Source organism: Chrysemys picta, chromosome 7, assembly GCF_011386835.1.
Source record: "Chrysemys picta bellii isolate R12L10 chromosome 7, ASM1138683v2, whole genome shotgun sequence".
Classification (NCBI taxonomy): Eukaryota; Metazoa; Chordata; order Testudines; family Emydidae; genus Chrysemys; species Chrysemys picta.
The window spans coordinates 464,135-491,996 of NC_088797.1; the positions used below are offsets into that span (position 1 = coordinate 464,135).

General features: G+C 45.6%; 1 protein-coding gene across 10 annotated transcripts in view; it reads left to right on the forward strand.

Moving 5' to 3' along the window:
• Nucleotides 1-27,595, forward strand: part of SETD5 (SET domain containing 5) — a 148,027-nt gene extending 120,432 nt beyond the window's left edge. For 7 of the 10 annotated variants that reach the window (XR_010589363.1, XM_065552788.1, XM_005296006.5 and 4 more), the window contains 4 exons: nt 623-909; nt 5,749-5,882; nt 25,026-25,111; nt 25,287-27,595. Coding sequence is in view for 6 of the 10 variants with exons in the window: in XM_065552788.1 (XP_065408860.1) it covers nt 623-909; nt 5,749-5,882; nt 25,026-25,111; nt 25,287-25,889 (1,110 nt within the window). In the remaining 4 variants the exon portion in view is untranslated. Of the gene's footprint in view, nt 1-622; nt 910-4,311; nt 4,413-4,759; nt 4,997-5,748; nt 5,883-25,025; nt 25,112-25,286 lie in introns of those variants that run through there. The other 3 variants (XR_010589364.1, XR_010589361.1, XR_010589362.1) reach the window with 2 other exon arrangements.
• Nucleotides 27,596-27,862: the final 267 nt, after the last annotated feature.

Genomic DNA, 27,862 nt, shown 5'->3' on the forward strand with positions numbered 1-27,862 from the left:
CTTTGTACATTGTTCTAAATGAACATTTAAAACCACTCTGAAACCATTTAAATTCTGCAGCCCAATTCTGAGGCCGGGGTGGATTCTATGGTAAATTTGCAGTCACTTCGTGGGGTTCTGATTATAGGCTTAAAATTAATGACTATATTTTTCATAATTTCATATTTGTCAGTAATATCTTGCTAACTATGATTTCTTGATGGTATCTAATCTGTCACGTGGGGTTTTTCCCTGTTTTGAAACTGACTTGGTGTATGATTCTTATAGACAAGTCATTTAATCTCTGCCTCTGTCCCACTGTAAAATTCCTACCTACTTCCCGGGGGAGGCTTCATTCATGTTTGTAACATGCTTTGAGATCCTCGCATGAAAGGGACTATAGAGATGCAAATCATGTCTTCTTTTTCATAAACAACTTGTTTTTCTAGTCCTGATTATAGCTCAGGGATGCCCTATCCTGCAGTTTTATGCATGTTAAAATGTTTACTTGTATATGTAGTCAGTGCTTCTAGGGCAACATATGAAGGGATAGCATCCTTCCCCCTGGACCTGCCAACTTAGTGATTTGTCTGTTCAGCTAACAGCCTCAGTGCCCAGGCTCATGGCGATGTTTCTCTCGCAGGTCTCTCTGCTGGAGTACCGCAAGCGAAAACAGGAAGCCAAGGAGGGAAGTGATTCAGTGCGATGCACAATGACGCCGACCCGACAAGGCAGCAACAGCTCTGTGACTGACACAGAGGCCAGCAGTGTGCAGGGCTCAGTAGTCCGAGCCCCATCCTCCCCACAAAGTGGCTGTTCTCCCTCACATCCCCCCCTGCCTCACATAGAGGAGATCAGCCCACCAGACCTGAGGGTGGCTAGTTCCTCGACCTCACACTCCAAATCCCAGGAGAACATCAGCAGTAGGTGGTGAGTGTTCGCTCTCCTGACAAGGTTGTTGTTGCTTCATAGGAAGTCGGTCAGACTCTCTGCTTGGGGCTTTCCCAAGAAGATGTGTGTAAAGGCCTACAGATAGAATCCATCAGAAAGTCAGACCGCATTGGCAAGTATCTGCACACCCGGGATGGATCCTGGGTTAGCTTCATACGGAATGGCTCTAGATATATCGCCTGGCTTTAGAACGGGGCCACAGCACTCATTCTGGTTGGCTATATAAGTTGAATTCTACAGTATAAACACAAGTGATCCCAGCAGCCTCTTGAGCCAGCCCGTTTGTAGATTAGATGCCAAATATCCGTGGTGGAAATTAAAAAACAATGAGAAGTTTATTTTCTCCACCAATTTTTCTTTTTTGGGGCATATTCTCCAGACTCTAGACCATGTGCTTGCCTTGGGATTTGCACCTTAGCCTTCTGCTGCCAGACCTTGACTCTGAGTGTGGGCTGCTGTGACACCTTAATGCTAGCTTTTATTGAAAAAGATGCTAAATAATACACCTCCCCATGACCTCCAAACAGAGACTTATACCTTTGGCATGATGGCACATGCGGGAGATGAGGAGCACATCTCTAGTCTACGTTATGTGCAAATACCCTAGAGCATAGGTTCACAAACTGTGCTCCAGGAACCTATTGTGGTCCACATGGTGCTTGCCAGGGTTCTGAAGAGAGCTAGTGTCACATGGTGCTGGCCTCACCTTATTTCCATCTGCTAAATTGTATTAAAAGTAGGGCTGTCAATCAATTAAAAAAATTAATCTCGATTAATCGCACTGTTAAACAATAATAGAATACCATTTATTTAAATATTTTTGGGTGTTTTCTAAATTTTCAAATATATTGATTTCAATTACAACACAATACAAAGTGTACAGTAGCTCACTTTATATTTATTTTTGATTACAAGTATTTGCACTGTAAAAAAACAAAAGAAATAGTATTTTTCAGTTCACCTCATACAAGTACTGAAGTGCAATTTCTTTATCATGAAAGTTGAACTTACAAATGTAGAATTATGTACAAAAAAATCTGCATTCAAAAATAAAACAATGTAAAACTTTAGAGCCTACAAGTCCACCCAGTCCTATTTCTTGTTCAGCCAATTACTCAGAGAAACAAGTTTGTTTACATTTGCAGGAGATAATGCTGCACGCTTCTTGTTTACAATGTCACCTGAAAGTGAGAACAGGCATTTGCCTGGCACTGTTGTAGCCGGCATCACAAGATATTTACGTGCCAGATGCGCTAAAGATTCATATATCCCTTCATGATTCAGCCACCATTCCGGAGGACATGCGTCCATACTGATGACAGGCTCTGCTTGATAACGATCCAAAGTAGTGTGGACCGACCCATGTTCATTTTCATCATCTGAGTCAGAGGCCACCAGCAGAAGGCTGATTTTCTTTTTAGGTGGTTCGGATTCTGTAGTTTCCGCATGGGAGTGTTGCTCTTTTAAGACTTCTGAAAGCATGCTCCACACCTCGTCCCTCTCAGATTTTGGAAGGCACTTCAGATTCTTAAACCTTGGGTTGAGTGCTGTAGCTATCTTTAGAAATCTCACATTGGTACCTTCTTTGCTTTTTGTCAAATCGGTAGTGAAAGCATTCTTAAAATGACAAAATGTGCTGAGTCATCATCCGAGACAACTATAACATGAACTATATGGCAGAATGTGGGTAAAACAGAACAGGAGACATACAGTTCTCCCCCAAGGAGTTCAGTCACAAATTTAATGAGCGCATTTTTTTTCAACGAGCGTCATCAGCATGGAAGCATGTCCTCTGGAATGGTGGCCAACGTATGAAGGGGCATACGAATGTTTAGAATATCTGGCATGTAAATACCTTGCAATGCTGTCTACAAAAGTCCCATGTGAACTGCTGTTCTCACTTTCTAGTGACGTAAATAAGTAGTGGGCAACATTATTTCCTATAAATGTAAAGAAACTTGTTTGTCTTAGTGATTGGCTGAACAAGGAGGAGGACTGAGTAGACTTGTAGACTCTAAAGTTTTGCATTGTTTGTTTTATTTTTGAGTGTAGTTCTGTAACAAAAAAATCTACATTTGTAAGTTGCACTTTCACGATAAAGAGATTGCACTACAGTACTTGTCTGAGATTAATTGAAAAATATTATCATTTTTACAGTGCAAATATTTGTAATAAAAATAATATAAAGTGAGCAGTGTACAATTTGATTCTGTGTTGTAATTGAAATAAATATATTTTAAAACATAGAAAAACATCCAAAAATATTTCATAAATTTCAATTGGTATTCTATTGTTTAACAGTGTGATTAAAACTGCGATTAGTCGTGATTAATTTTTTTAATCGTGATTAATTATTGAGTTAATCGCATGAGTTAACTGCGATTAATCAGCAGCCCTAGTTAAAAAGTAAAAAGACATTATTTTCCCGATACTAATTCTGTGTGTAGGCAATTGCTGTAGTTGACATAGGAGGGGAGGGAGGTGGGTCTGGGCAATGCGGTGTAGAAAGTGGGGTCCACAAGAGTTTCTGTTAAGATTTGATCCACAATGGAAATGCATGAGAAGCCGTATGCTGGAGTGAGTTTACTGCAATGACAACCCCACAGAAAGGCATGAAAGAAAAGAGATTGTTCTTTCAAAAAACAGCACGTCTTGCCCTTCTGTCTCAGTGCTCCACACACAATGGAGATGCTGGGAGAAGCTGGGACTGGCTGAGCTGGGGCCCTGCACGGAAATGATTGCTCACTTTACAGCCTGTTTTGTAAAGGTTTAAAAGCAACCCCACACACACATCTGTGCCATCCCCTGCTGTCTGGGAGAGGGGTATGGCTGAATGCAACAGCCACGCATAGGGATGTGGGACCACCTCTCCACATGGCAGCCAAGCTCCAGTGTCCACCTTTACATTACCTGCTTAATTCAGCTGCTCTGGGTTTGGTTTCCACTGTGGCCTCATGAGCCAGTATCGCTGCCTAAGGCTGGGGGCCACAGTGCCATGTGGTTATCACGTGTGAAGTGTTATCAGTATCTGTCTAAAATGGGATTAACCAGTTTTGCTGCCTTTCTTATCCTATTTCCGTCTTCCCTGGTTCTAATGGGTGTGGCTTGAGAGTGAACAGTCCCATTTCACTTTTAAATGGTGTTACAGAAGGCTCATGCTAGAGTAAAGGTTATAAACAGTTTCATTCCAAGTCCCCTGTTGACACCTGTGCACAGCTCCCTTGTACATTTCCAGATAACTTGCTGGCATAACAGGGACAGGAGGAAGTGGGAGCTAAAATTACTTGCTGTGATTTTTAGAGGTCTCCATAGTTTTGCCGCATTCTACAATATCTGCAAATAGCTTTCATTTAAAAAAAAATAAGTTTCTGTCTCTTTCAGTTGCCAAGATACAGCCATCACAATGTAAACAGATGTGCTGCTGCCCTGTTAACCCAGCCTTGCAGAAAACTGTCTCCAGCCAAACAATAGCAGCAAAGAAGGTGTGAATTCACCCCCCTCACCCCATTCACCTCAGTGAGGAGTGAACTCTGCCCCTACCCCATTCACCTCACTGAGGTGTGAATTTCAGTGTCCATTTTGGGCCCTTAAAATGCTAATGTTGAGCGCAAATTATATTTTCCTTTAATAAAAAAAAAAAGAGAGAGAGAGAGAGAGAGAGAAAATAAATGCAAAAACCACTTAATACAACGTTGAGGTTGCACAGTTTAATTTTTATATTTCCTGTCTAAGCTCCTGCACAATGTTAATCCAGCTAGTCTGCACATCTGTGTTTTATGCTACATATTTACTGTAGAAAAACCATGGGCTTTCTGTTATCTATGTACAGGGCCTAGAATAATGTGGCACCACACCAATCCCTGATTGGGGCACCCAGGCACTGCTGTATTACATATTAAATAACAAGCATACACATTTAGAAACTGCATGATCCACTGGACAGACTGTTACCCAGGAGACTTTGGTTCTGTTCCTGGCTCTGCCATTGTCCTGCAGTGTGACTTGAGGCAAGTCACTTCATCTCTTGCTGTCCTCTTTGGGGCTGAGACTTTCACTGTGTGTTTGGACTGTGAGTAACACTATGTTGTACCAATTTTGTGTGGGGCCTCTAAGTGCTACTGTGTTAAAAATAAAAAACAAATTGGACAAGGAAAACAGGAATGGAAAGTAGCATTTATAGGTAAAATGGCTAAGTTAACACTGCTCCAGGAACCTTGCTTTTGCTGATTATATTTTAACAAAGCTACCTTAATGTTGTATTATTATAGAGTGTTACAATAAACTGCTTTTTCAGTGCAAAAAAAGTCATTTCCATATGGTGACTATATCTAGACTTGTGTATCCTAGGATTTCCAAAATGCTGTTAAATCTTGATACCCTTTTCTGAAAGAGGAGGACCCAAACTCACTTAGACCACAATGAAACATCAAATATCTCGCAATCATTTGACAACAAAGAGAAGAGATCTCATTGCCCCAGTGCAGTGCTTTAGAAAACACTTCACAGTAGTCATATTTGGTAGCCAGCAACTGATAGAGTAAAATCTACCAGGGTTTGTTGACATCACAAAAGCAGTGCAGAACCTTAATTCTCATAATTGTTTGGTGAACCCATTCTTCTACCACCCCTGCACCTCTGTATGGCAGGGACTTGCACTCCAGCACTGACTTCATGCTAATTGTTCTAAGCAGAATATTTTAAGAGCTTAAAAACAGCCCTCTTGTAAGTGTATTAAGGGGCCCACAACCCCCACGCCTTGGTCATTGTGCTCAAAGATGAGTAGTAACAGCCCTCAACTCTTATTACTTCCTCTTTCAGGATGGTCCCCACATCTGTGGAACGGCTTCGAGAGGGCCGTGGTATTCTCGAGAAGGTTCTGCGCAGTGGTGCAAAGATATCCCAGAGAGGAGAGCCCTCACCGACGAGTGACAGTGCTGCTGAGAGAGATCCAGGTAAATAGATGAGCCTTTGGAAGGAGAGCTGCATTTCATACTTAGACAGGTGGAACTGACTCTGTTCAGAATAGATTTAGCTGCGGGCTTGGCTCTCAGGTAAGTGGCACCTCCATGTTTGACATCACCAGTATCCTATGGGAGCTTTTCCCTGAGCACATTTCCTCGTGCGTCAAACAAGACCCTTAAGTCTACTTCCCTCACCCTTCAGGCCTAGAAAGCCTTGGAGTTGACTACAGCATTTGATCCCACAACTAGATCACAGATTTGATCTTTGACCTTGGACAAACCACCTTAAGCCTCAGTTTTCCTGTTCCTCTATGATGGGGATAGTACTGGCATCAGGAGGCTGGTGGAGTTAATTAGCTGTACAGTTCTCTGAAGATACCAAGCACCAAATTTCCTCACAAAAAGTAAGCTGAGAATTATAGACACTTTAAACTCAGGAAACAGATAGTTACGGTTCCAATCATAGTCTTAATTCTGCCCTTTATTCCCTGCCGCCTATCAAGTGAATATCCTGGTCAGTTGTGAAATTTGCCTGACCTCTTGCTTATATAATTTTCAAGAGTTTGACCTTCAGTTACATGTAGCCATCCTTCCCATCTCTGGGTGTAGGGGAGCCCTCACTGTGTGTCAGGGTTCTGGGGTTTGAGGGAATGCAGGAAAGGGGTCCCTGAATGCTCTCACCCTCTGCTTACTAAGACACTGGGTGGATCTACAAATATAACAAATGACCCTGAGGTGTCAGGATCAACTGAACTGAATTGAGCTCCTTCAACACCACCTTAGTGGTGTACCTACCATCACCAAGCAAAGGCCTGAGATCAACAAACTCAGGCTATATCAGAGCAGCGGGGAAAACAAATACCAGGAGCACTGTGATGTTATGGTTGAAATCCTGGCCCAATGGAAGTAAAGGGAGTTTTATCATTGACTGACTTCAAAGGAGCTGGGATTTTACCACAAAAGAGATGATGGTCTTGTGGTTAAGGAACTGGACTTGGACTCGAAAGGTCTGGATTTAATTCCTGGTTCTTGGAACTGGCTCCCAGTGTGACCATGGACAAGTCACTTAATCTCTGTGTCTCAGTTCTCCATCTGTAAAATGGAACCTTTACCATTTCTATTTAGATTTTAGACTTTTGGGGGCAGAGATTCTCTTACAATGCCCAGCACAATAGGATTCTGATCTCACTTGAGACCTAGAATAAATAGTTGTGGACATTATTAAGCAACTTAAAAATACTGGAGAGAGAGCAAGCTTTGCCCCCCGTTGTTTATATCTAGAAGTTCATAGGAGAGGCACCCCAACGGATCTCTCTGTCCATTTGGTAGCTTGTGTGAGGGGCTGTGTGTCTCAGATAGCCAGGACCCAAGTCATGTGGGGTTTTATAGATCAAATCAACACCTAGAGGTAAGCTGGGAATCAGTGCAGATTCTAGAGAACAAGCATTATGTTCCCTCCAGCTAATGCTAGTTAGCAGGCTTCTGCATTCTGCACTAGCTGAAATTTCTAAGTGGTTGTCTTCTGCTCCCACACAGCTGGAAGTGTCTCCACTTCCCCTTACTGAAGAGACATGTTCAGTCAGCATCATTGTTCTAGTTCTTGTTTTAAAGCAAGTGTTTTGAGTTACAAATGGACAAGGGTTTTCAAACAGCTAAATACTCACTATACGAGAAGTGTCCCTAGGGGAGCTCAACTTCAGTATATGTGCGTGCCTGGGCATTCTTGATCAGAAACTTTCATCAGGACCGTCCTTGGGTCCACAGCTGCACCCTACACGTCCTCATGCTCTGGTGTGCAGGTACAAGGAGGTTGAGCTCACTGCCACTCCAGTTCCTTCTCAACTGCCTGCAGCTTGAGAGGGAGTGTTGCAGCATCCACTATAGAGAACCATGTGGTTTTCTGCTTTATTCTCTTATTTATTCTTATGCTTCTTTCGTAGTAATTTTTTAATATTTAATTTTTCTGTTTAACACAGTTTTGTGGTTTGGGGGGTTTACTCCCTCTTCCCTTTGTTTGCCCAATCTGGGCTTCTGGATTTGGCCTCAATCCAGTACTTCAACTAATGGGTTATGCCCAAAATCCCTGTCGGACCTGCCCCAGGTCTCTTTCCCACAATGAGAGACATTGAATCTGCCTCTGCTGATTTGAAGAGACCCACGTTCCCGTGGTCTGCTCACCCATGGAAAGGAGATTTCGAAAACTTGAGGAATGGCTGAAACTGTTGATGGAGCATTCCAGGCTCTCTTCCCCCTTCTCCCCTCCCCCCACCCTTGAACATCAGCTTTGGCTGTTTAAAGAGCTCCAGTGACTGTCTCTGCTGCAGTAAGCAGAAACCCTGGGGCCCTTCAGAACCATCCAGACCTTTAAAAAAAAATTTTCTCCAGAATAACAATCTAAGAGAACCATAGAATTGTAGGATTGGAAGGGACCTTGAGAGGTCATCAACTCCAGTCCCCTGCACTCATGGCAGGACTAAGTATTATCTAGACCATCCCTGACAGGTGTTTGTCTAACCTGCTCTTAAAAATCTCCAGCGACAGAGATTCCACAACCTCCCTGGGCAATTTTCTCCAGTGTTTAACCACATTGACAGTTAGGAAGTTTTTCCTAATGTTCAGCCTAAACTGCCCTTACTGCAATTTAAGCCCATTGCTTCTTGTCCTAGCCTCAGAGGTTAAAGAGAACAGTTTTTCTCCCTCCTCCTTGTAACAACCTTTTATGTACTTGAAAACTGTTATCACCTCCCCTCACTCTTCTCTTCTCTAGACTAAACAAACCCAATTTTTTCAATCTTCCCTCATAGGTCATATTTTTGAGACTTTTAATCATTTTTGTTGCTCTTTTCTGGACTTTCTCCAATTTGTCCTTGTCTTTCCTGAAATTTGGCACCCAGAACTGGACATAATACTCCAGTTGAGGCCTAATCTTGTGTCTTGCTTACAGCACTCCTGCTAATACATCCCAGAATGATGTTTGCTTTTTATGCAATAGTGTTACACTGTTTACTCATATTTATCTTGTGATCTACTATGACCCCCAGAACCCTTTCCACTGTACTCCTTCCTTGAAAGTCATTTCCCATTTTATATGTGTGCAACAAATTGTTCCTTCCTAAGTGGGAGTACTTTGCTGAATTCCATCCTATTTACTTCAGACCATTTCTCCAGTTTGTCCAGATCATTTTGAATTTTAATCCTATCCTCCAAAGCACTTGCAACCCCTCCCAGCTTGGTATCGTCCGCAAACTTTAGAAGTGTGCTTTCTATGCCATTATCTAACACATTGATGAAGATATTGAACAGAACATAGGGAAGTCAACCTCTTGGTCTATGTCTTGTGTCCCAGCACTGGTACTGCTGTGTCTTCCATCTTCTCCAATATTAAGAACCTGACTCCAGTTTAAAAGGCCATGCCATGTACCAAGAAGTTATCTCTTAAACAACATAGAGTGGCATCGCTGTTAGCACCAGACTCTGTACCTTTGAAGAATAAAAACTCTTCTAAAACCAAACCAGAATCATCATTGGTACTGTCTTCTGCAACCAGTCGAGGAAAACGCCCAGACCATGCTTCTGTACTGTCTCCAATACCCCTACATATACTGACTCCTGAGGTTTCCTATCCAGAGCCCCTCGTACTGTCCAGGCGCCTTTCGCAGAAGGACCTTCAGATTCTGAGTCTCCATTGCTGAGAGGTACTGAGACACATTCTCCACTGGTACCAACTTATCTCCCAGAGTCAACTTACCCTCTGGTCGTACCATCTACAATGCTGACTTATCCTCTGGTACCGATGCAGTCACCAGCCCCATACAGGCATTTTGAGGTTACTAAGTGGCATTTTCAGCCAGTACCAACATATCCTCTTGTGGAACTATCTTACCAGCCAGCGAAGTCTCAGCTTCCATACCAATGTGGTTACCAGGCCCTCTCCAGCCCCCGGTACCAGCATAGTCACTGATACCAGCACCATTTGTCCCTCAAGTGGACACAGGAGATGACACTGCATCTGATTCCGAGAAGTCCATACAGGGCTCCTCCAACTTCCCATTCCAGCTTCCCTCCTTTGAGGTGCACCCCCAGGAAGAAATTCCCAGCAGGAGATACACCCAGCAATCTTGGGGTCCTGCCCTTTCTCTTATGCCCCACCACAATGGGCTAATTAGAACCCATGGGCCTGTTATGGCAAGCAGTTTTTCAGGGTTCCATCTCATAAGAGGGCATGTCAAGAGCAGCAATCCCCGACCCTGGTTCCTGCTCGACAGAAGGACTTATAGAGGAGCAAGAGCCAGGTGGGGAAGAAGAAAAAAAATCTTCCCATAAATCCTCCTTGCCATACAAGGTTGTTATGCCTCTTCCACTAATGATGTCAAGGCCTTTGAAACTGATCGCAGAGGCCTTGCAAATCCCATTGGAAGAGATACAGGAACCCAACATTCCCTGTTGGACATTCTCCATATGCATCCTCAGGGCAAAATTGCCTTGCCCACCAATGATGCTCTGCTGTCTCCAGCCCTGAAGGTCTGAGGTAAACTCCAGCTACTCTACCACCTACTTGTAAATGTGCTGATTAAAAAATGCAGTATTCCACCCAAAGGCTCAGGGTATTTTTTTTCTCCCACCCTATACCTAACTCCCTGGTTGTCAAGGCCTCTGATGAATGAAACCAACCATATTGGTCCTGCTCTGCGCCATCCGAGAGGGAGCTAAAATGGCTAGATCTTGGCCACAAAAGCTGCTCCTCAGCCTCTTTGCAGTGCAAAGTAGCCATTTACCAGGCCCTGATGGCAAAACATGATTTTACAAATTGAGTTTTTGTCTTTTGAGAACCTGCCGCAGGACCACAGGGAACAATTTCACCCACTGATAATGGAACCCCAGACAATCTCCAAAGCTTCTCTCCTGGTCTTACTCAATGCTGCTAATACAGTTGCATGTTCTGTATCTATGGTAGTGGTCACGCATCAAACGTCTTAGTTCCAGTTTTCCCCAGGAGGTACAAAACACTGCTGAAGACCTTACCTTCAAAGGACCCAAGCTATTCAGTGAGGCCACAGACAGGTCCCTTCATTCACTAAAAGACTCCTCGGCGACACTGTGATCTCTGGGCATCTATATGACTGTGACAAAGAAAATATAAGATCACAGGCGGCTCAACAATCTTGCCCAGTCCACTATCAACCCATGAAACCAGCTGAACCCCCATCTCCCACCAGGAAGAAGCCTAGATTCACCAAGAAGAGGCCATCCTTCATAGTCAACGACGTGCTAGAAGCAACCATTTTGACCTGTTGGGTGAAGGTCATGCACTATTTCCTATTCCGGATCCTACAATGCATCTTTCTCTCATCCACCCTTATGGCGATTCTCTCCACCACTTTCTGTCCTTCTGGGAGCTCATCACCTCAAACAGATGGATCCTGGAGGTGAGTTCTACAGGCTATTCCATCCAGTTCAGCTCATTCTGCGTGCCCTCCCTCCCCGTCCATCTTCAGGGACCCTTCATATGAATCTCTTGAGGCAGGAGGTACAGTTCTACCTAGTCAAACCTGTTCCACTGGCCTTCATCAGGAAATGATCCTATTCCCAGTATTTCCTTGTCCCCAAGGAAAATGGGGGGTTGAGACCAATTCTGGATCTCAGGACTTTAAACGTCTTTATCTACTCTCAACAGTTCAGAATGGTAACTCTAGCAATACTACTTCCCTCCATGGATCCAGAAGATTGGTTGGTTTGTCTCCCTTGACTTTAGGATGCTTATTTTCATATAGCAGGCCACTCCTTGTACAAACATTTCCTACGTTTTGTGGTTGGCACGGACCACTGCCAATATCATGTCCTGCCCGTTAGCCTCTCCACTGTCCCAAGGTCTTTATCAAAGTCCTCTTGGCCATCACAGCCTACCTCTGCCAGATCTTTGCTTACCTGGATGATTGGCTCCTGAAGGGTCACTCGTTTCTTGAAGTACAAACAGCAACCAACAGGGCCCTATTTCTGTTCCATTTCCTGGACCTCTGCCTCAGCGTGGAAAAGTCTACACTCTCACGCACAAAAAACATAGACTTTGTTGGGGCCACGCCAGATTCCTCTACCACCACCAGAGCATACTTGCTAACGGACAGGTTCTCCACAATGTCCAGCCCCATTTCAACAGTACAGCAGAGCCTGCAAACCACAGAAATGGCTTGCCTGCAACTCCTGGGTTGTATGGCGGTCCGTATGTTTGTGACACTCTTAGCAAGGCTACGCTTTGTGTCCTCATGCCTGGCTGAGAACCATCTACATTTCCAACAACACAGTCTATCCAAGTGAGTGTCGATACATCAGAGTTTTCTCGGTGGAAAGGTCCCCAAATGGTATGGGTGGGAGTTCCATTTTAGCAGCCCCTTCCCACAAGGATCATCTCTACAGATGCCTCCCTGCTAGGCTGGGGAGTGCACTGCCAAGGCTTCCCAGCGTAGGTCAGAGTGGCGCCACAGGAGGCAATCCTCCATATCAGCATACTGGAACTCAGGATAGTGTTACGCTTGCCAGCAGTTCCTTTCCCATGTCAGGGACCACCCAACCTGAATAATGAGGGACAACAGAACAGCAATATATTATCTCAGTTGACAAGGAGTAGCAAGATCCCAGTCGTTATGCACCGAATCCATAAGACTATGGAACTGGTGCATATCACATCACATACAGATCTCAGTGGTTTACCTACCAGGACTGCAGAATACAGTGGCAGACTCCCTCTGCCTCAACACAAGTGGGAGGTGAAGGATGTGGTATGCCAAAGGACACATCTTACCTGGGGCCATCTGGAGATAGGTCTCTCTATGACACCATCCAATGCAAAGTGCAGATGATTCTGTTCAGGAGGCGAGGGGGCACAGTGGCCACTTGACGGGAGGTGCCCTAGTCATCTTTTGACCCCGTGTAGCTCTGCATGATCATCTCCCAACACCATCACTACTCAAGGTCCTGATCAAATGGAAACAGGAGAAATTAGTAGCCCTCCACATTGCAGCATCATGACCAAGGCAGGAATGGTTTCCAAAGCTTGTTTGCATGTCTCAGCAACTGCCTCCACCTTCCCCTGACAGCAGAGTTCTTCACCCAGGAGATGGGATTGTTCCCTCCCTCCCTCCCCCAACCTTCCCCTCAAGGCCTGACTAGATGGCTCTCTGGTATAGAACAAGACTGCTCTCCAGAGGGACAAACTGTGCTGCTCCACAGTGGAGAACCTACCTTCAGCAGTGGAAACATTTCCATGTTTGATGCAGCCACCAATCTATACTTCCTGTTGAGTCTTGTCTGACATACATTCTTGATTATCTGCTAAAAATTTTAAAAACAGGATTATAGCTGAGCTCCATTATGGTTAGTTTGGCAGCTGTCACAACTTTTCACCCCCTAGTGAGGGATTTTCAGTCTTCACTCATCCAGTGATTGGCATTTATTAAAGGCCTGTTCAACCATCTTCCTCCTCTCAAAGAACCTGCTCCACAGTCGAACCTCATCTTAGTCCCTAATGCGCTCTGGAAACCTCCATTAGAGCCTATGGGGAGCTGTCCCCCTCCAAGGGTGATTGCTCATTCCACCAGGGCCTCATCTACCTTGTAGCCCTACTAAAAACACATGCATCTCAGACACCTTCAAGGCAGTCACTTGGTCTTCGGCATTCCCTTTCCAGCGCTATACTCTCATACCTGCTTTCAGAGCCAACACTGCCTTTGGTGATTCTGTTCTATACTCTCTACTCAATCAGCCTCCTTAGCACCCTTCTCCATAATTGAGGTACTGCTCAGGAATCACCACCTCATGTGGAACACTTTTATAGGGACTCTACTTGAAGGAGAGGTTACTTACCTTCTAAAGTAACTGGAGTTCTTCGAGATGTGGGTTTTCCGCTGCCCGCCCTCCGTTCCCTCTGCCTTGGAGTTTTCTCAGTGTTCTTTTCCAGTTAAGAAAGAACTAGAGTGGCAGCAGGGCCATGCCCTCACCCCGGAGCAATACAGCGTGTTGGTCACAGGCTCTGACCTGCAGATGCTGCTGCTGAAAATCTCTCGTCAAGAGTGCATGGGCATGTCCATGTTCTGGTGTGGAGCACCCATAGGGACGTACTTCTCAAAGAACTCCAGTTACTGTACAAGGTAAGTAACCTCTCCTTTTTTTCGGCTTTCATAGCTCAGAAAAAATCTCCCCTGATTAGCTTTAAATTTGCAAAGAAATTCTCCTCTGGCTGGAGTTTTATTAATTCATGCAGCACTCTCAGCCTGCGTGGCACTTTACAGACATAAAGCGACAGCTTCTAGCGCTGAGGGCCTTGCATCTAAATTTGACATGTCAGAGCAGAGGATGACTATAAATGGCGAGAGCATTAGAACACGGGTTTTAGCTCTTGGTCTTATACACACTTTTTAAAAAGTTTGGTCTTTAATATTAAAATTAGGAACAATCTCTGGCATGACTGTTGGGTGGAGGATAACAATGGAAGGGTTTGGAAGGAAGTGATGCATGCAATATTGCCACACAGAAGAGTGGAGGGAAGGAGGTCAGATTAAGACTTAGAATGGAAACCTGTTATCCTTACTGCTGATCTGCAGTGTCTTACTGTTCTTCATGTATGGCAGTGTGGAGCCCACTGTAGCTGCATGTGCGCCTCATGCACGTGACAGCTGATTTTTGTCAAAAACCGTGTCCTTTGGGGCCACGTTTGCTGCCTATGCCACCTCCTGCCTCTTTACAGGGGCATAAAGGCCAGGGCAGCCATGACGCTCTGTTCTCTCTTACACAGCACTGAGACAGAACCTAGCAAGTGTCCAACCTGCTAGTTCTTAGCTTTTGCTAAATTTCTTCAAACTCTTCCCAAAAACCCCTTCATAACGCTTCTGATTCTCTGATGTACAACCTCCTTGAATTAAATCGACCCACCTGTACTGAATATTTTACAGTCAACATCTCTGTACAGGGATTCTCAAGATGATGGGCTCAAACCTTCAGGCTTCAAGCTGCGCCCAGCCTGCAATGGACTAATTCCTCAGAACTATGGATACAGCAGGTGTCTCGTCTGCTTAGGAGAGTCCCAGAAAACAAGCAGCTGCTCAGTATGCCATTCTTTCTCTGTAAGACCACACAAGCTTAAGGAGGCATGGTTGAAGCTTTGTTTCTTGGAACAGTCTATGAAGATCTCTTCAGATCCTGAGATGAGATTCAGGGTCCAAGTAGCGGACAAGGCAGCTTCACCAGCATCCAGTCTAGCAAAGCAGCAACTCCGAAGACCAGCATGGAGAAGAGACCACTGAGGAAAGATCCGGCACTAAAGCAGGACCACACGAGGGCAGCAGGTGCTATCAGCACCAAAGCAGATGACGACAGTCTCAGGATCAGTCTGGCACTGAGCAGGGCTGCTTCGAACACAGAGGCAGAGCTCAGTATTCTTCCATGAGGACAGACCACCTGATGCTTCAGAAGATAAAGCCACTAAACCCCACACAGCATTTAGGACTAATACCCTGCAGCACAAAATAAGCCTTCTCTGACACTGATCCCAGCTCCAGCACCTCACCCCGAGCATCAACACCGCAGCTGAAGATGAGCTACTAGGAAAGCCAGGGCCATCAGTACTGAGGCATATACCGGTACCAGTGCAAAGCCTTGAGTGCACTGTATACCTTGGCACCAGGGCAGAGCAACAGCAGCATCCTGTTTCATTCCCAAAGGTCCTGTCGTCTTCATCACCCAACAAGGCAGTGATCTCAGCATGAGACGACTTCATAGATTCCAAGGCCAGACAAGCCCATTGTGATAATCTAGTTTGACTTCCAGTAGAACACAGGCTGGAGAACTTCGCCAATGTATTTCCTAGAGCTCCTTATAAGAGTTGCTGAGACTCTGGAGAGAGAGAGACTTCAGTCACATCAGAGAAATCTCATGAGTTGTTTGTTCTGACAGCTCCCAGTCCACCCAGAACCATCCTCTACATAAATGAAGAGTTGCTCGACCTGGCGAAGACCTTGTAATGGTCTTAGTAACAATGACTGCAAAATGGCTGGAGAAACAGTGCCAGGTCCCTCAGCCTGGGTTTGAGTACTTGTGTGCCTATCCCAGTCCAGGCTCCTTAGTCATTACAATGCTCCAGGAAAAATCTAAATCAAACAAGAGAACCCCTAAGGACAAAGACCCAAAACAGCTTAACCTGCTCGGGAGAAAATCTTACTCCTCTGCCTGTTTATAACTTCAGGTGGCAAACTGCCCAGCATTCCTGGCCAAAAATGACTTTTTGAGCTGGGGTAGCGTTGACATCTTCTCTCTCAAAATAAGGGCAATAATCAAGAAAGGCCAGTTGGTGGCAGACAACTTTAAAGGCCGGAATGGACTTCTCCGATGCTGCAGCCAGATCTATGGACATGGCGGTAACTGTGCACAGAGCATTCTGACTCCAAGCATCAGGCATCGCTAGGGAGGTACGGGCCATGATTGAGGATGCCCTTTGAGGGCACAGACTCAAAGCCCACCTGGGGATTTACACACCAGCCCCATATCACAAGTCTTACCGTCCTTAACCCAATAGGCACCATCCTGTCACTCCGAGCAACCCAAGTACCGTTCCATGAAGAAGCCAAGATACAGTAGAAGTTGTCAGCCTTCTGCCTCAGTGACATGCCCTGACCCTACAGCACTTCAACAGATGTGACAGGACTCAGGAGCCACACTAGTTCCAGTTCAGAGAGCACCCCTTTGGAAGCTAGCTCGCCCCATGCCACTGAGCATGGCCAGCAATGACATCAGACAGATGGGTGCTAGAGATCATCTCCTCCTCCAATTGCACTGCTGAATTCAGAGGAACGGGCTTCTGCTCTGAGTATTTCCTTATACAGAAGAGGGCCTCCATCTTATCCTAGAGCAGAGGAAACTCAACTAATGCACATGCCATCTCAGGTTTAGGATGGTAATGCTCATATCCACCATTCCATCTCTCTAGGATCTAGACTAGTTCTTGGCTCTTGACTTGCAGGATGCATACATCCACATTGCCATCCACCTCGCACACAGGAAGTATCTGAGATTCATATTGGGAGCCAATCATTGCCTATGCAGGTGTCACATTCTGGGGTGCAATCCAGACCAGTGAGAAGTTGTCACTGCCTGCCCCTTAGCCCTGGGTGCCTCACAGTGCTTTGCTGTTGTGGCTTCCAACCAGGGCTACTCACAACTAACCTACCAGCATGCAGGTCACACCCTGAGTGTCTGTGTGCTAGACAGCCCTGGTTCAGCAGCTCTGACCCCAGCAGCCTGTCAACAGTCACGCTTTGGCTTCCACCAGCCTTGATAATTAACCTAGCAGGGTGACCCCAACACAGTCCCAGTCCTGAATTTTCCCAAAACCTGTGTTGTGCACTGTCCATCTCTCTCCTTAAAGTGTAAACCTCAGTTAAACTAGCAAGTTGTATATAAATCCTATTTCAACTACTCCACTGTCACATTCTGGGGTGCAATCCAGACCAGGGAGGGTTTGTCACCACCTGCCCCATAACATTGGGAGCTGGAAATGCAAAGCATTGTGAGGCACTCAAGGCTACGGACCAGGTGGTGACCCAACCTCTCCCTGGTCTAGATTGCACCCCAGAATGTGACAAGAGTACTGCCCCTTGGCCTCTCCACAGCACAGGTTGTAGTCACAAAATGCCTGGCAATGGTGGCAGCACACTTAGGGAATTGATGTATACTTGTGTATGAACTATTGGCTGATAATGGGCAAGTCCCAGCAGGAGATAGCAGCAGCCCTGGAGTAAATTCTCATGAAAGCTCCTTCACTGGAGGTTTTCAAAAGGAGGCTGGATAGCCATCTGTCTTGGATGGTTTAACACAACAAATCCTGCATCTTGGCAGGGGGTTAGACTAGATGACCCTTGCAGTCCCTGCTAACTCTGTGGTCCTATGAAATGCTCTCTCTGCTCTCCTGGTGAGGAGTCTTTGTGAACTACGAAGCTGGGAATGGGTGACAGGGGATGGTCACTTGATGATTACCTGTTCTGTTCATTCCCTCTGAGGCACCTGGGCATTGGCCACTCTTGGAAGACAGAATACTGGGCTAGATGGACCTTTGGCCTGACTCAGTATGGCCGTTCTTATGATAAATCATCTGTCACCATCACAGACAATAGACGAGTCTAAAAGAGGTTTTACTGCATAATGGCAATGTTTTGCCATCAATTCCAGTTGGTCATGCAGTCCATATGAAGGAAACCTATGACAACATGAAACAACTTTTGAGGTGCATAAACTATGACCAACATCAGTGGCAGCTTTGTGGCGATTTGAAGGTTGTTGCTCTCTTGCTTGGTCTGCAGACTGGATACACAAAGTACTGCTGTTTTCTCTGCGAATGGGATAGTCGTGCAAGAGATTCCCACTACATCAAGAAAGATTGGCCACTCCGACAGTCATTGGAGCCTGGGAGGAAAAGTGTTCAGCATCCACCACTTGTTGAATCAAGGAAGATTTTGTTACCACCCTTACACATCAAGCTGGGTCTGATGAAGAACTTTGTCAAGGCCATTGACAAAACACAAGCAGAATTCAAGTACCTCCGTGGAAAATGTCCAAGGTTAAGTGAAGTTAAGATAAAGGAAGGTGTCTTTGTTGGTCCTCAGATTCGTGAACTTTTTCGAGATGATGCATTTGACCATGCACTGTGTGGCAAGGAAAAGACGGCATGGAAAGCCTTCCAGTTAGTGGCAATAAATTTTCTCGGAAACAACAAGGCAGACAACTACAGGTTGTTGGTGGCAAACCTCCTCAAGGCATACAAAAGCCTTGGTTGCAACATGTCACTAAAGATACATTTTTTGCACTCTCATCTAGATTTTTTTCCACCAAACTGCTGAGCAGTGAGCGACAAGCACGGCGAGCAATTTAACCAGGACATTGCAACAATGGAGAAACGCTATCAGGGCAAATGGAGCCCATCAATGCTTGCAGACTATTGCTGGACAGTGACAAGAGATGCTCCATTTAATGAATACAAGAGACAAGCCAAGAAGCGCCGAGTAGACACTGAATAGGACTAAACTATGTACATAATAGTTTTTTGCCTTTTGTTTCATACTAAATTTTATTTATATAACCCTTTTGCTGATTTTTAAAGTGTTACATAAACAGGACAGGTGAAATATTATCATGTAAAGCAACCATAAACACATGAAAAGACCTAGGTTTACAATTTATGATTAAAACTCTACTATCTACACAATATACATAGGCATAAAATGTAAAAACTTAAATATCTTAGAAACAGTAGCCAATCAGTTGTTTTAATTGTCATATTTGAATTCAGCACATCAAAATACATAATAAATAGCACATTTTATCTCTGAAGCAGACGACTTCTCAAAAATTGTAGACCAGTGTTATAAGCCCAATATTTCTTGTAATACCTTTTGTTGTCATGGAGAACTGTTGATCACTCCTCTTTATAACAGCTCTTAACATATTTGAAGACTTATCAGGTCCCTCCTCAGTCTTCTTTTCTCAAGACTAAATATGCCCAGTTTTTTAACCTTTCCTCATAGAACAGGTTTTCTAAACCTTTTATCGTTTTTGTTGCTCTCCTCTGGACTCTCACCAATTTGTCCACATCTTTCCTAAAGTGTGGTGCCGAGTTGGGCAGAGCCCTCCAGCTGTGGCCTTGCTAGTGCTGAATAGGGCAGGAAAATTGCTTCCTGTGTTTTATATATATATACAACACTGATCAAGTTAATGTGCTCCAGAATATTAGCCTTTTCACAATTGTAGCACATTGTTGACTCATTCAATTTGTGATCCACTATAACTCCCAGGTACTTTTCAGCTGTATTACTGCCTAGCCAGGTTGTCCTCATTTTGTAATTGTGCATGTGATTTTTTTTTTTCCCCCTTCCTAAGTGAAGTATAGAATCATAGAATATCAGGGTTGGAAGGGACCTCAGGAGGTCATCTAATCCAACCCCCTGCTCAAAGCAGGACCAATCCCCAACTAAATCATCCCAGCCAGGGCTTTGTCAAGCCTGAACTTAAAAACCTCTAAGGAAGGAGATTCCACCACCTCCCTAGGTAACCTATTCCAGTGCTTCACCACCTTCCTAGTGAAAAAGTTTTTCCTAATATCCAACCTAGACCTCCCCCACTGCAACTTGAGACCATTACTCCTTGTTCTGTCATCTGGTACCACTGAGAACAGTCTAGATCCATCCTCTTTGGAACCCCCTTTCAGGTAGTTGAAAGCAGCTATCAAATCCCCCGCCCCCCATTCTTCTCTTCTGCAGACTAAACAATCCCAGTTCCCTCAGCCTCTCCTCATAACTCATGTGCTCCAGCGCCGCAATCATTTTTGTTGCGCTCTGTAGGACTCTTTCCAATTTTTCCACATCCTTCTTGTAGTGTGGGACCCAAAACTGGACACAGTATTCCAGATGAGGCCTCACCAATGTCGAATAAAGGGGAATGATCACGTCCCTCGATCTGCTGGCAGTGCCCCTACTTATACAGCCCAAAATGCCGTTAGCCTTCTTGGCAACAAGGGCACACTGTCGACTCATATATCCAGCTTCTCGTCCACTGTAACCCTTAGGTCCTTTTCTGCAGAACTGCTGCCTAGCCATTCAGTCCCTAGTCTGTAGCAGTGCATAGGATTCTTCTGTCCTAAGTGCAGGACTCTGCACTTGTCCTTGCTGAACCTCATCAGGTTTCTTTTGGCCCAATCCTCTAATTTGTCTAGGTCCCTCTGTATCCTATCCCTACCCTCCAGCGTATCTACCACTCCTCCCAGTTTAGTATCATCTGCAAACTTGCTGTGGGTGCAGTCCACGTCATCCTCAAGATCATTAAAGTACTTTGCACTTGTCTTTATTGAATTTAATCTTCTCGAATTCAGACCAATTCTCTAATTCAGTGGTTCCCAAACTTGTTCCGCTGCTTGTGCAGGGAAAGCCACTGGCGGGCCGGGCCAGTTTGTGTACCTGCCGTGTCCGCAGGTTTGGCCGATCACGGCTCCCGGTGGCCGCAGTTCGCTGCTCCAGGCCAATGGGAGCTGCTGGAAGCGGCGGCTCGGCTGAGCTGAGGGGCTCTGTGCCAGTGAACGCTCCAGGTAAACAAAACGACAGTGTATTAGATATTCAATGCAATGATTCCATAGAGTTTAAAATCATCAAATTTTGGTGTAGACCCGTTTATAAGCCGAACCCCGCTCTTTGATGCGTCACTTCTTTACCAAAAGTATTCGGCTTAGTACTTGAAGAATCTCTTCTCACTGCTTTTTATACTCTTGCTAGTGTAACTCATTTTGTGCCTTGGCTATTCTGATTTTGTCCCTACACACTTGTGCTTTTTCTTTTGTACTCCTCCTTAGCAAGTTGGCCATGTTTCTGCTTCTTATAGGATTCCTTTTTGATTGTCAGGTCATTAAAGACTTCTGATGGAGTAATACTGGCCTCTGAATACTCTTCCTACCCTTTCCTTCACATCGGGATAGCTTGTAATTGTGTGTTTAATATTGTCTCTTTGAGGAACTGCCAGCTCCCCTGAGCTCCTTTATTCCTTTGATTTCCCCATGAGCCCTGACCTACCAGTTCTCTGAGTTTGTTAAAGTCTGTTTTTCAAAGTCTGTTGTCCTTATTCTCCTGCTTTCACTCCTTTCTTTCCTTAAAATAACTAAACCTGTCATTTCATGATCACATTCATCCAAATTGCCTTTCACCTTCAAATTGGCAATCAACTTCTCTGTTAATCAGAATCAAGTAAAATGGCCGTCCCCTTGGTTATTTCTTCCACCTTCTGCAATGAGAGGTTGTCCCTAATACAGTCCCATAACTTACTGGAAATTTTGTGTTTTGCCATATTACTTTTCCAACAGATGTCTGGGTAGTTCGTCCCTAATTACTATCAACTCTTGTGTTTTGGATATTTCTCATGTTTGTTCTAGAAATGCCTCATCCCTCTCCGCTCTGTGATTTGCCTATAGTAGAACCCTTGCCATGACATCATCCCTATTTTCCCCTTTTTATCTTTACCCAGAGTCTTTCAACCAGTCTGCCTCTCATCTCCTTCTAGACCTCAGAACAAGTCTGTATATTGTTGATACATAATGCAACACCTCCTCCCTTTTTATCTTGCCTCTCTTTCATGAACAAGCTATATCCCTCCATGCCAATATTCCAGTATGAGACTTGTCCCACCAAGAGTCTGTGGTGCTAATTGTCATAATTTATTTTATCTACTAATACTTCCAGTTCTTCCTGTTTATTCTCCACACTCCTTGCATTTGTGTAAAAACATCTAAGATGTTGAGCAGATTCCCCCACTGTTCATTGCTCCTATGACCTTATTTTAATTTTCCATGTCTTCCCCGACACAGCAACATCTAGTCTTCTGTTAAGATTGCCTTTTTTATGCTTACCTGTGGGCTTTTGTCACCTGCCCTCTTTGAACCTTGTTTAAAGCCCTCCTTGCTAGGTTGGCAAGTCAGTGCATGAAAATGTTCTTCCACTTCTTGGTCAGGTAAAACCCGTCTCTTCCCAGCAGACCTCCTTCCCAGAACAGCACCCAGAGGTCAAGGAAGTCAAGGCCCACCTTCTGACACCATCTGTGCAGCCATCCATTCAGCTCCAGGATGTGCATGTCCCTGTCTGGGACCTTACCCTCAACCAGGAGGACAGACACCACCACCACCTGCACACCCACAGCCCTATAGTCACTGCTGATCTGCCCAGGGTCAGACCTGGCAGTATTCGTGCCCACATGGATGAGCAGCATGGACTAGTGGTCAGAGGGATGGAGGAGCCTCAGCAACCTTTCAGAGATTGCAGTATGTCCACTTGGCATCAATTGGCTACTGAGCCTTTCCCTTCAAATGTTAGGGCATGCTCCACCCCGAGGAAGAGGCAGCGTCTTCCACCTGCTTCAGAAACTTGCCAGTGTGTAAGATCTGTAAAGCTGTGCTGTGGAGCGCCCTGCTCAGTTTTGTCAAGCATGACGCCTTGGATGCTGTGGCTAGTCTGAGGCCAGGTTCAGAAGAGCAGTATTCCAACTGGTATTTGACCGATGTGGCTGGCATGCCTCAATGCCACTGCCTAGAGGGGATGCTGTTTGCCAGTCACCTCCAGAGGGATCCACTTCAACACTTACTCGAAGACTGGTTACTTCCCCCACAGTAACTGGTTCTGCAGGATGTTGTAGTCCCTATAGATCCCACAGCCTACCCTCCAGACCAACATTTCGAAGTCCTCAGCTTCACGGGTGTAACGAGGCTGCCTCTGGCGGGACACAACTGAGAGCATCAATTCAGGACAAATTGCTCAGAGCAGGGCAGTCACAGCCCAAGGCTGGAGTTCCTTTACTATTAAGGCACCAAACCAGCCAGACAGAGGACTTTGGTCTCACCCCACTGGCTAACCACAAGGCACACAAGCAATTCCCTTAAACACTCCAGTTTCCCAGTATCACCACCAGGGCCACTCGTTATGGGGACAAATAGTTATGAAAACCAATACCCCAGTAAAAGAAAAAAGGTTCTCCCGATCCCAAAGGACCCAGACACAGGTCAATATATAAGTCAGCTCTTACCCACAAATCATGCCATTGCCAATCCTTTAGAATCTAAAATCTAGAGGTTTATTCATAAAAAGAAAGAAATATAGATGAGAGCTAGAATTGGTTAAATGGAATCAATTACATACAGTAATGGCAAAGTTCTTGGTTCAGGCTTGTAGCAGTGATGGAATAAACTGCAGGTTCAAATCAAGTCTCTGGAACATCCCCAGCCGGGATGGGTCATTCAGTCCTTTGTTCAGAACTTCAGTTTGTAGCAAGTTTCCTCCAGAGGTCAGAAGCAGGATTGAAGACAAAATGGAGGGGTTTCCAGGGTCTTTTATATTCTCTGCCCTGTGGCAGGACACCCCTATCTTCTTACTGTTGGACATCACAGCAGCAAGATGGAGTTTGGAGTCACATGGGCAAGTCACATGTCCGTGCATGACTCAGTTTGCAGGTGGCAGCCATGGCTCACATGCTACCTTGAACGTTCCCAGGAAGACTTCTTATGTGGACTGGAGTCTCCCAAGGTCCATTGTCAATTAAATGTTTCTTGACTGGGCACTTAATTTGCAAATTCCTTTCTCAAGAAGCTGACCAAATGCTTCACTAATGCTATTTAAGGTATGTCTACACTACCCACGTTACAGTGTGGCCGCAGCAGCGCTGTGACTTGAGCAGTATAGACACACTTTATCGCCGGGGGAGAGCTCTCCCGGCGATTAAAAAAACCCCCACTCCTAATGAAAGGTGGTAGCTTTATCGCCAGGAGCATGGCTCTTGGCGATTAAAGTTCTGTCTATACTGGCGCTTTTCAGCGCTAAAACTTTTGTTGCTTGGGGGGTATTTTTTCACGCCTCCGAACGACAAAAGTTTTAGCACTGAAAGTGGCAGTATAGACAGCCTTTGAATCAAACACATTGAGATACAGGTACATAGCCAATATTTATAACTTCAACTACAAAAATGATGCACACATACAGATAGCATAATCATAACCAGCAAATCTTAACCTTCCCATAGACACCTCACATAACCACCTTTGTACAATATTTGCTGCAAATATATAACGGTTGCAACAATGATCTATATGGTCATAGTTTATGTCAATAACGTAACAACGGGTTTGAACTGTGAGGGAACTGAGGGAGGGTTGTGGCTGCCCCACCCTTCATGCCCTCATGCAGAAGCACGAGGAGGCTCAGAGCACAAGCGCAGCCCCAACAGATACTACTGTGAAAAAGTTAAAAGATCTTGTGCACATGAAGCTCATGCTCCCCTACAGTGTGCTCCATGCCAACTACAACATCTTAAAGGATCAGTTACTGGGTAAATAATCGTTCTTTACTCATGCTGGTGGCTCTTGTGGGGTGTTGGGATTCTCCAGTTTGCCGTTAGTTAACTTCTTTTGGCTTCAGAGGGCCCAATGACTTGAGGTGCTGGGTGGTGCTCTTGCCTTACCTGCAGCAGGACTGTGGAACAAGATAACTGGAGTCACACAGATGAGCTTAGGAGAGATCAGTTGTGGCCCTGGTCCAGGAAGTGAAGTTTAAGGCTTGACTGTGCTATGCCTTCTAGGTACTGCTGAGGGAGACACCCCAGAAGTTCTCAGTTCTGCACTCAAAGGACCAGCAGTTTACAGCCCTTCTAGATACAGCTACCAGGTAAGATCCATCATTGATTTCTAGTCACAGGCAAGTATCAGAACCTGCAGTTCATTGTCAGCAACTGCTCAAGTTGCCTGAACAGCAAACAGTGTTGCTAAGTGGGGGTTAGTAGAGAGAGGAGGAAATATTTGTGCTCTGACACTTTTTCTCTCCCTCCTCCAACCTTCTCCAGCTCCTGCAGTCTGACAGCCCCCGAGCAGAGTCCCAGGCTCTCCTTCAGCAGAGTTCCTCCCCCTACAGAGGACACTCTACTCCGTCTCCTGGGTACAGCTACCGAGCAGCTCCACCGAGGACAGGACACAACCCCGTTCAGGGCTCGTCAGAAGCATCCCTTTCGTCCACCTCCTATTCCAGCCCTGCCCATTCGGTTTCCACGGACTCCCCAGCTCTGTTTGCAGGGAATTCTGGTTATTACAGCAGCCAGCAGCACTCTGGAAGTAGCATTAATAGCAGCCTTCTGAAGAAGAGTCACTCTGCTGCTGCCAGTCCAGCACAGCAGGTTGCTGCAGACTTAGTATCCTTGGGGTCGGTTTCCCAGCCCTGCACAGGAGCATCAGGCTCCAGCTCTGCTCCCCAAAGTTCCAGATCGTTGCAGTCAGACTTGCGGACTATCAGCCTGCCTAATTCTGGGCAGCCTGCTCTCCACCAGAGCTCCAGAGGGTCAGGGGTTTCCAGTTCACAGCACTATCCACACCGTGGGGGAGGCAGTGTCCATCAATATAGACTGCAGCAGCTTCAAGGTCCAGGAGTAAAGACTCAGACAGGACTTTCCTAGGGTTGCCTGGATTCAAGGAGGACCGAATTGCCCATAACTCCTTCCAGCTACCTCTGGAAGTGGCTTCTGGGCTGATGCTGGGAGCTTGCACCTGGTGCTGGGGGTGCAGGGGTCAGAGTCTGGAGTAAGTGAGTAAGACTTGTGAGCAGAGGCAGCCTCTGCCCTTGGAGGAGGATGCGAATTTCTCTGAGGCAGAGTCTGTAGCAAAGCTGGGTACATTGTAGAAAAGCAAATGGTTCTAAGTGCAATGACACGATGCAGCCTCTGTCTCCGGGCCACGCCCATAGCCGTAGTCACTTGTGCAGGAAGGACATCCTTTTAAGTATGAAAACAATTTAAAGAAAAATCTGGGGGAAGTTAAACTCCAATCCCAAAGCTCTCTTGTAGGTCAGGTTCTCAGTGCATCTGGGGGGGGCGGGGAGGGGGGCTTTCATCCGTTATCATTCCAGTCACAACAGACCAGCACACGCACCACCTTTGGGCCTGGGCTGTGACCCCCCACAACCAGACCCATTTCCATTGTGATGGACTCCAAGAACTGGTCAGTTAGCACTGGCACTAGGAGAGAGTGAGGGAGTGGGACTGTCGCTGACAGGTGGGTGTCGGGGCTCTGCAGGATGTAACTAAACGGGGGCGGTTCCTGTGAATGTCACTAACGGGGATTTGTGAATGTTTGTCACTAGCTGGGAAACTCTGAATTGGTGTCGTATGCTGCAGTGTATCATCAACGGGAAGGTCTCCATGAATATTGTCACTGTGTCAGACTGGGGGGGTTGAGTAGGGGTGACACTGCTCTGGGGACTGTCCAAATGAGTCATGTTTGTACTGGGGTCTGTGGGTGGGTTGTGGCGTGTGTCTCCCAGAGTGCGTGCTTGATGGGGACTCCAGGCCTTGGTAAGTTGGGTGCTGTCGGTGTAAAGTATCACACAGAGTGAATCCTCCCACCTAGGGGTAACATGCATAGAGTGGCGCCAAAGCCAGCCCAAAGGGGGTGTACTGTCAGTTCAGCTCCATACGATTGCCAGCTTCTTTCTCACTTGTTTACTGTAATATCAGGCGTGTTTTTATTTATCTAATTTTATATTCAGTTATAACCATATTAGGTTAGCTAATATACAACAGGTAGAGTCCCTGGTGCTGCAGTGGGCCTTCTCCTTTTTCTGTTGGACAAGATAATGCTGTGAGTCTGTCTCCCTGTCTTTCAAATGCACAGTCTTCTTCCTTTTTTAGGGCTGTTACAAGTTCTCTAATTCACAATTGAAATCAGGTGTTTGTTCAAGGTAGGGGAGACTTTTAAAATATTAAAACAAAGTAACTTTCTCCAACAGTCTGGCTGAGTGTGTGTTGGGGATTGAACTTGTCACCTGGAATGCGGGTGTCTCTGTATACTGTATAAAATAGGTGTAAACTTCACTCAGTTTAGACCTGGGTGTGTAGTCTCCCATTTCATGCTGTGTGCAGCATGGGGCAGGCAGGCTCTGCCCTGCCTAGTGGCAGCAGTGGATTTGGGGGTTGGGAGCAGCATGCAGAGGGTCCAGCACCTCGGCATGTGCAGGGTGCAGAAGGGAGGCACCCTGGAAAGCTCTTGGAAAGGTGGGGGCTGCAGCTTCTGACTCTAGTGGGGTTTTTACACCACGCTGTAACATTTGAACTTTCACAAGAGATGTAATAATTTTGATAATAAAAATACTTAACTTGAAAATCAACATTTTGGAATTTCCCTTCCCATTTTTTAGCGGCTTTAATGTCCTCACCCTGAGCACAGACCTACGGCCAGGGATTTTATGCCTCTCTGCCCTGCTTTGCCCCCCTACCCTTAACCCTGGTATTTAAAACATTGCAGAGGTCTTGAGGCTAGGAGAAAACTGCATGTATCAGTAAAGGAGATCTGGTAGTTGCAGAACAAATCTTGAATTCTGATTTGGGTTATCGTGGGCAAGTCACACAACCTGCTTATTTGTCAGCTCAGCTGG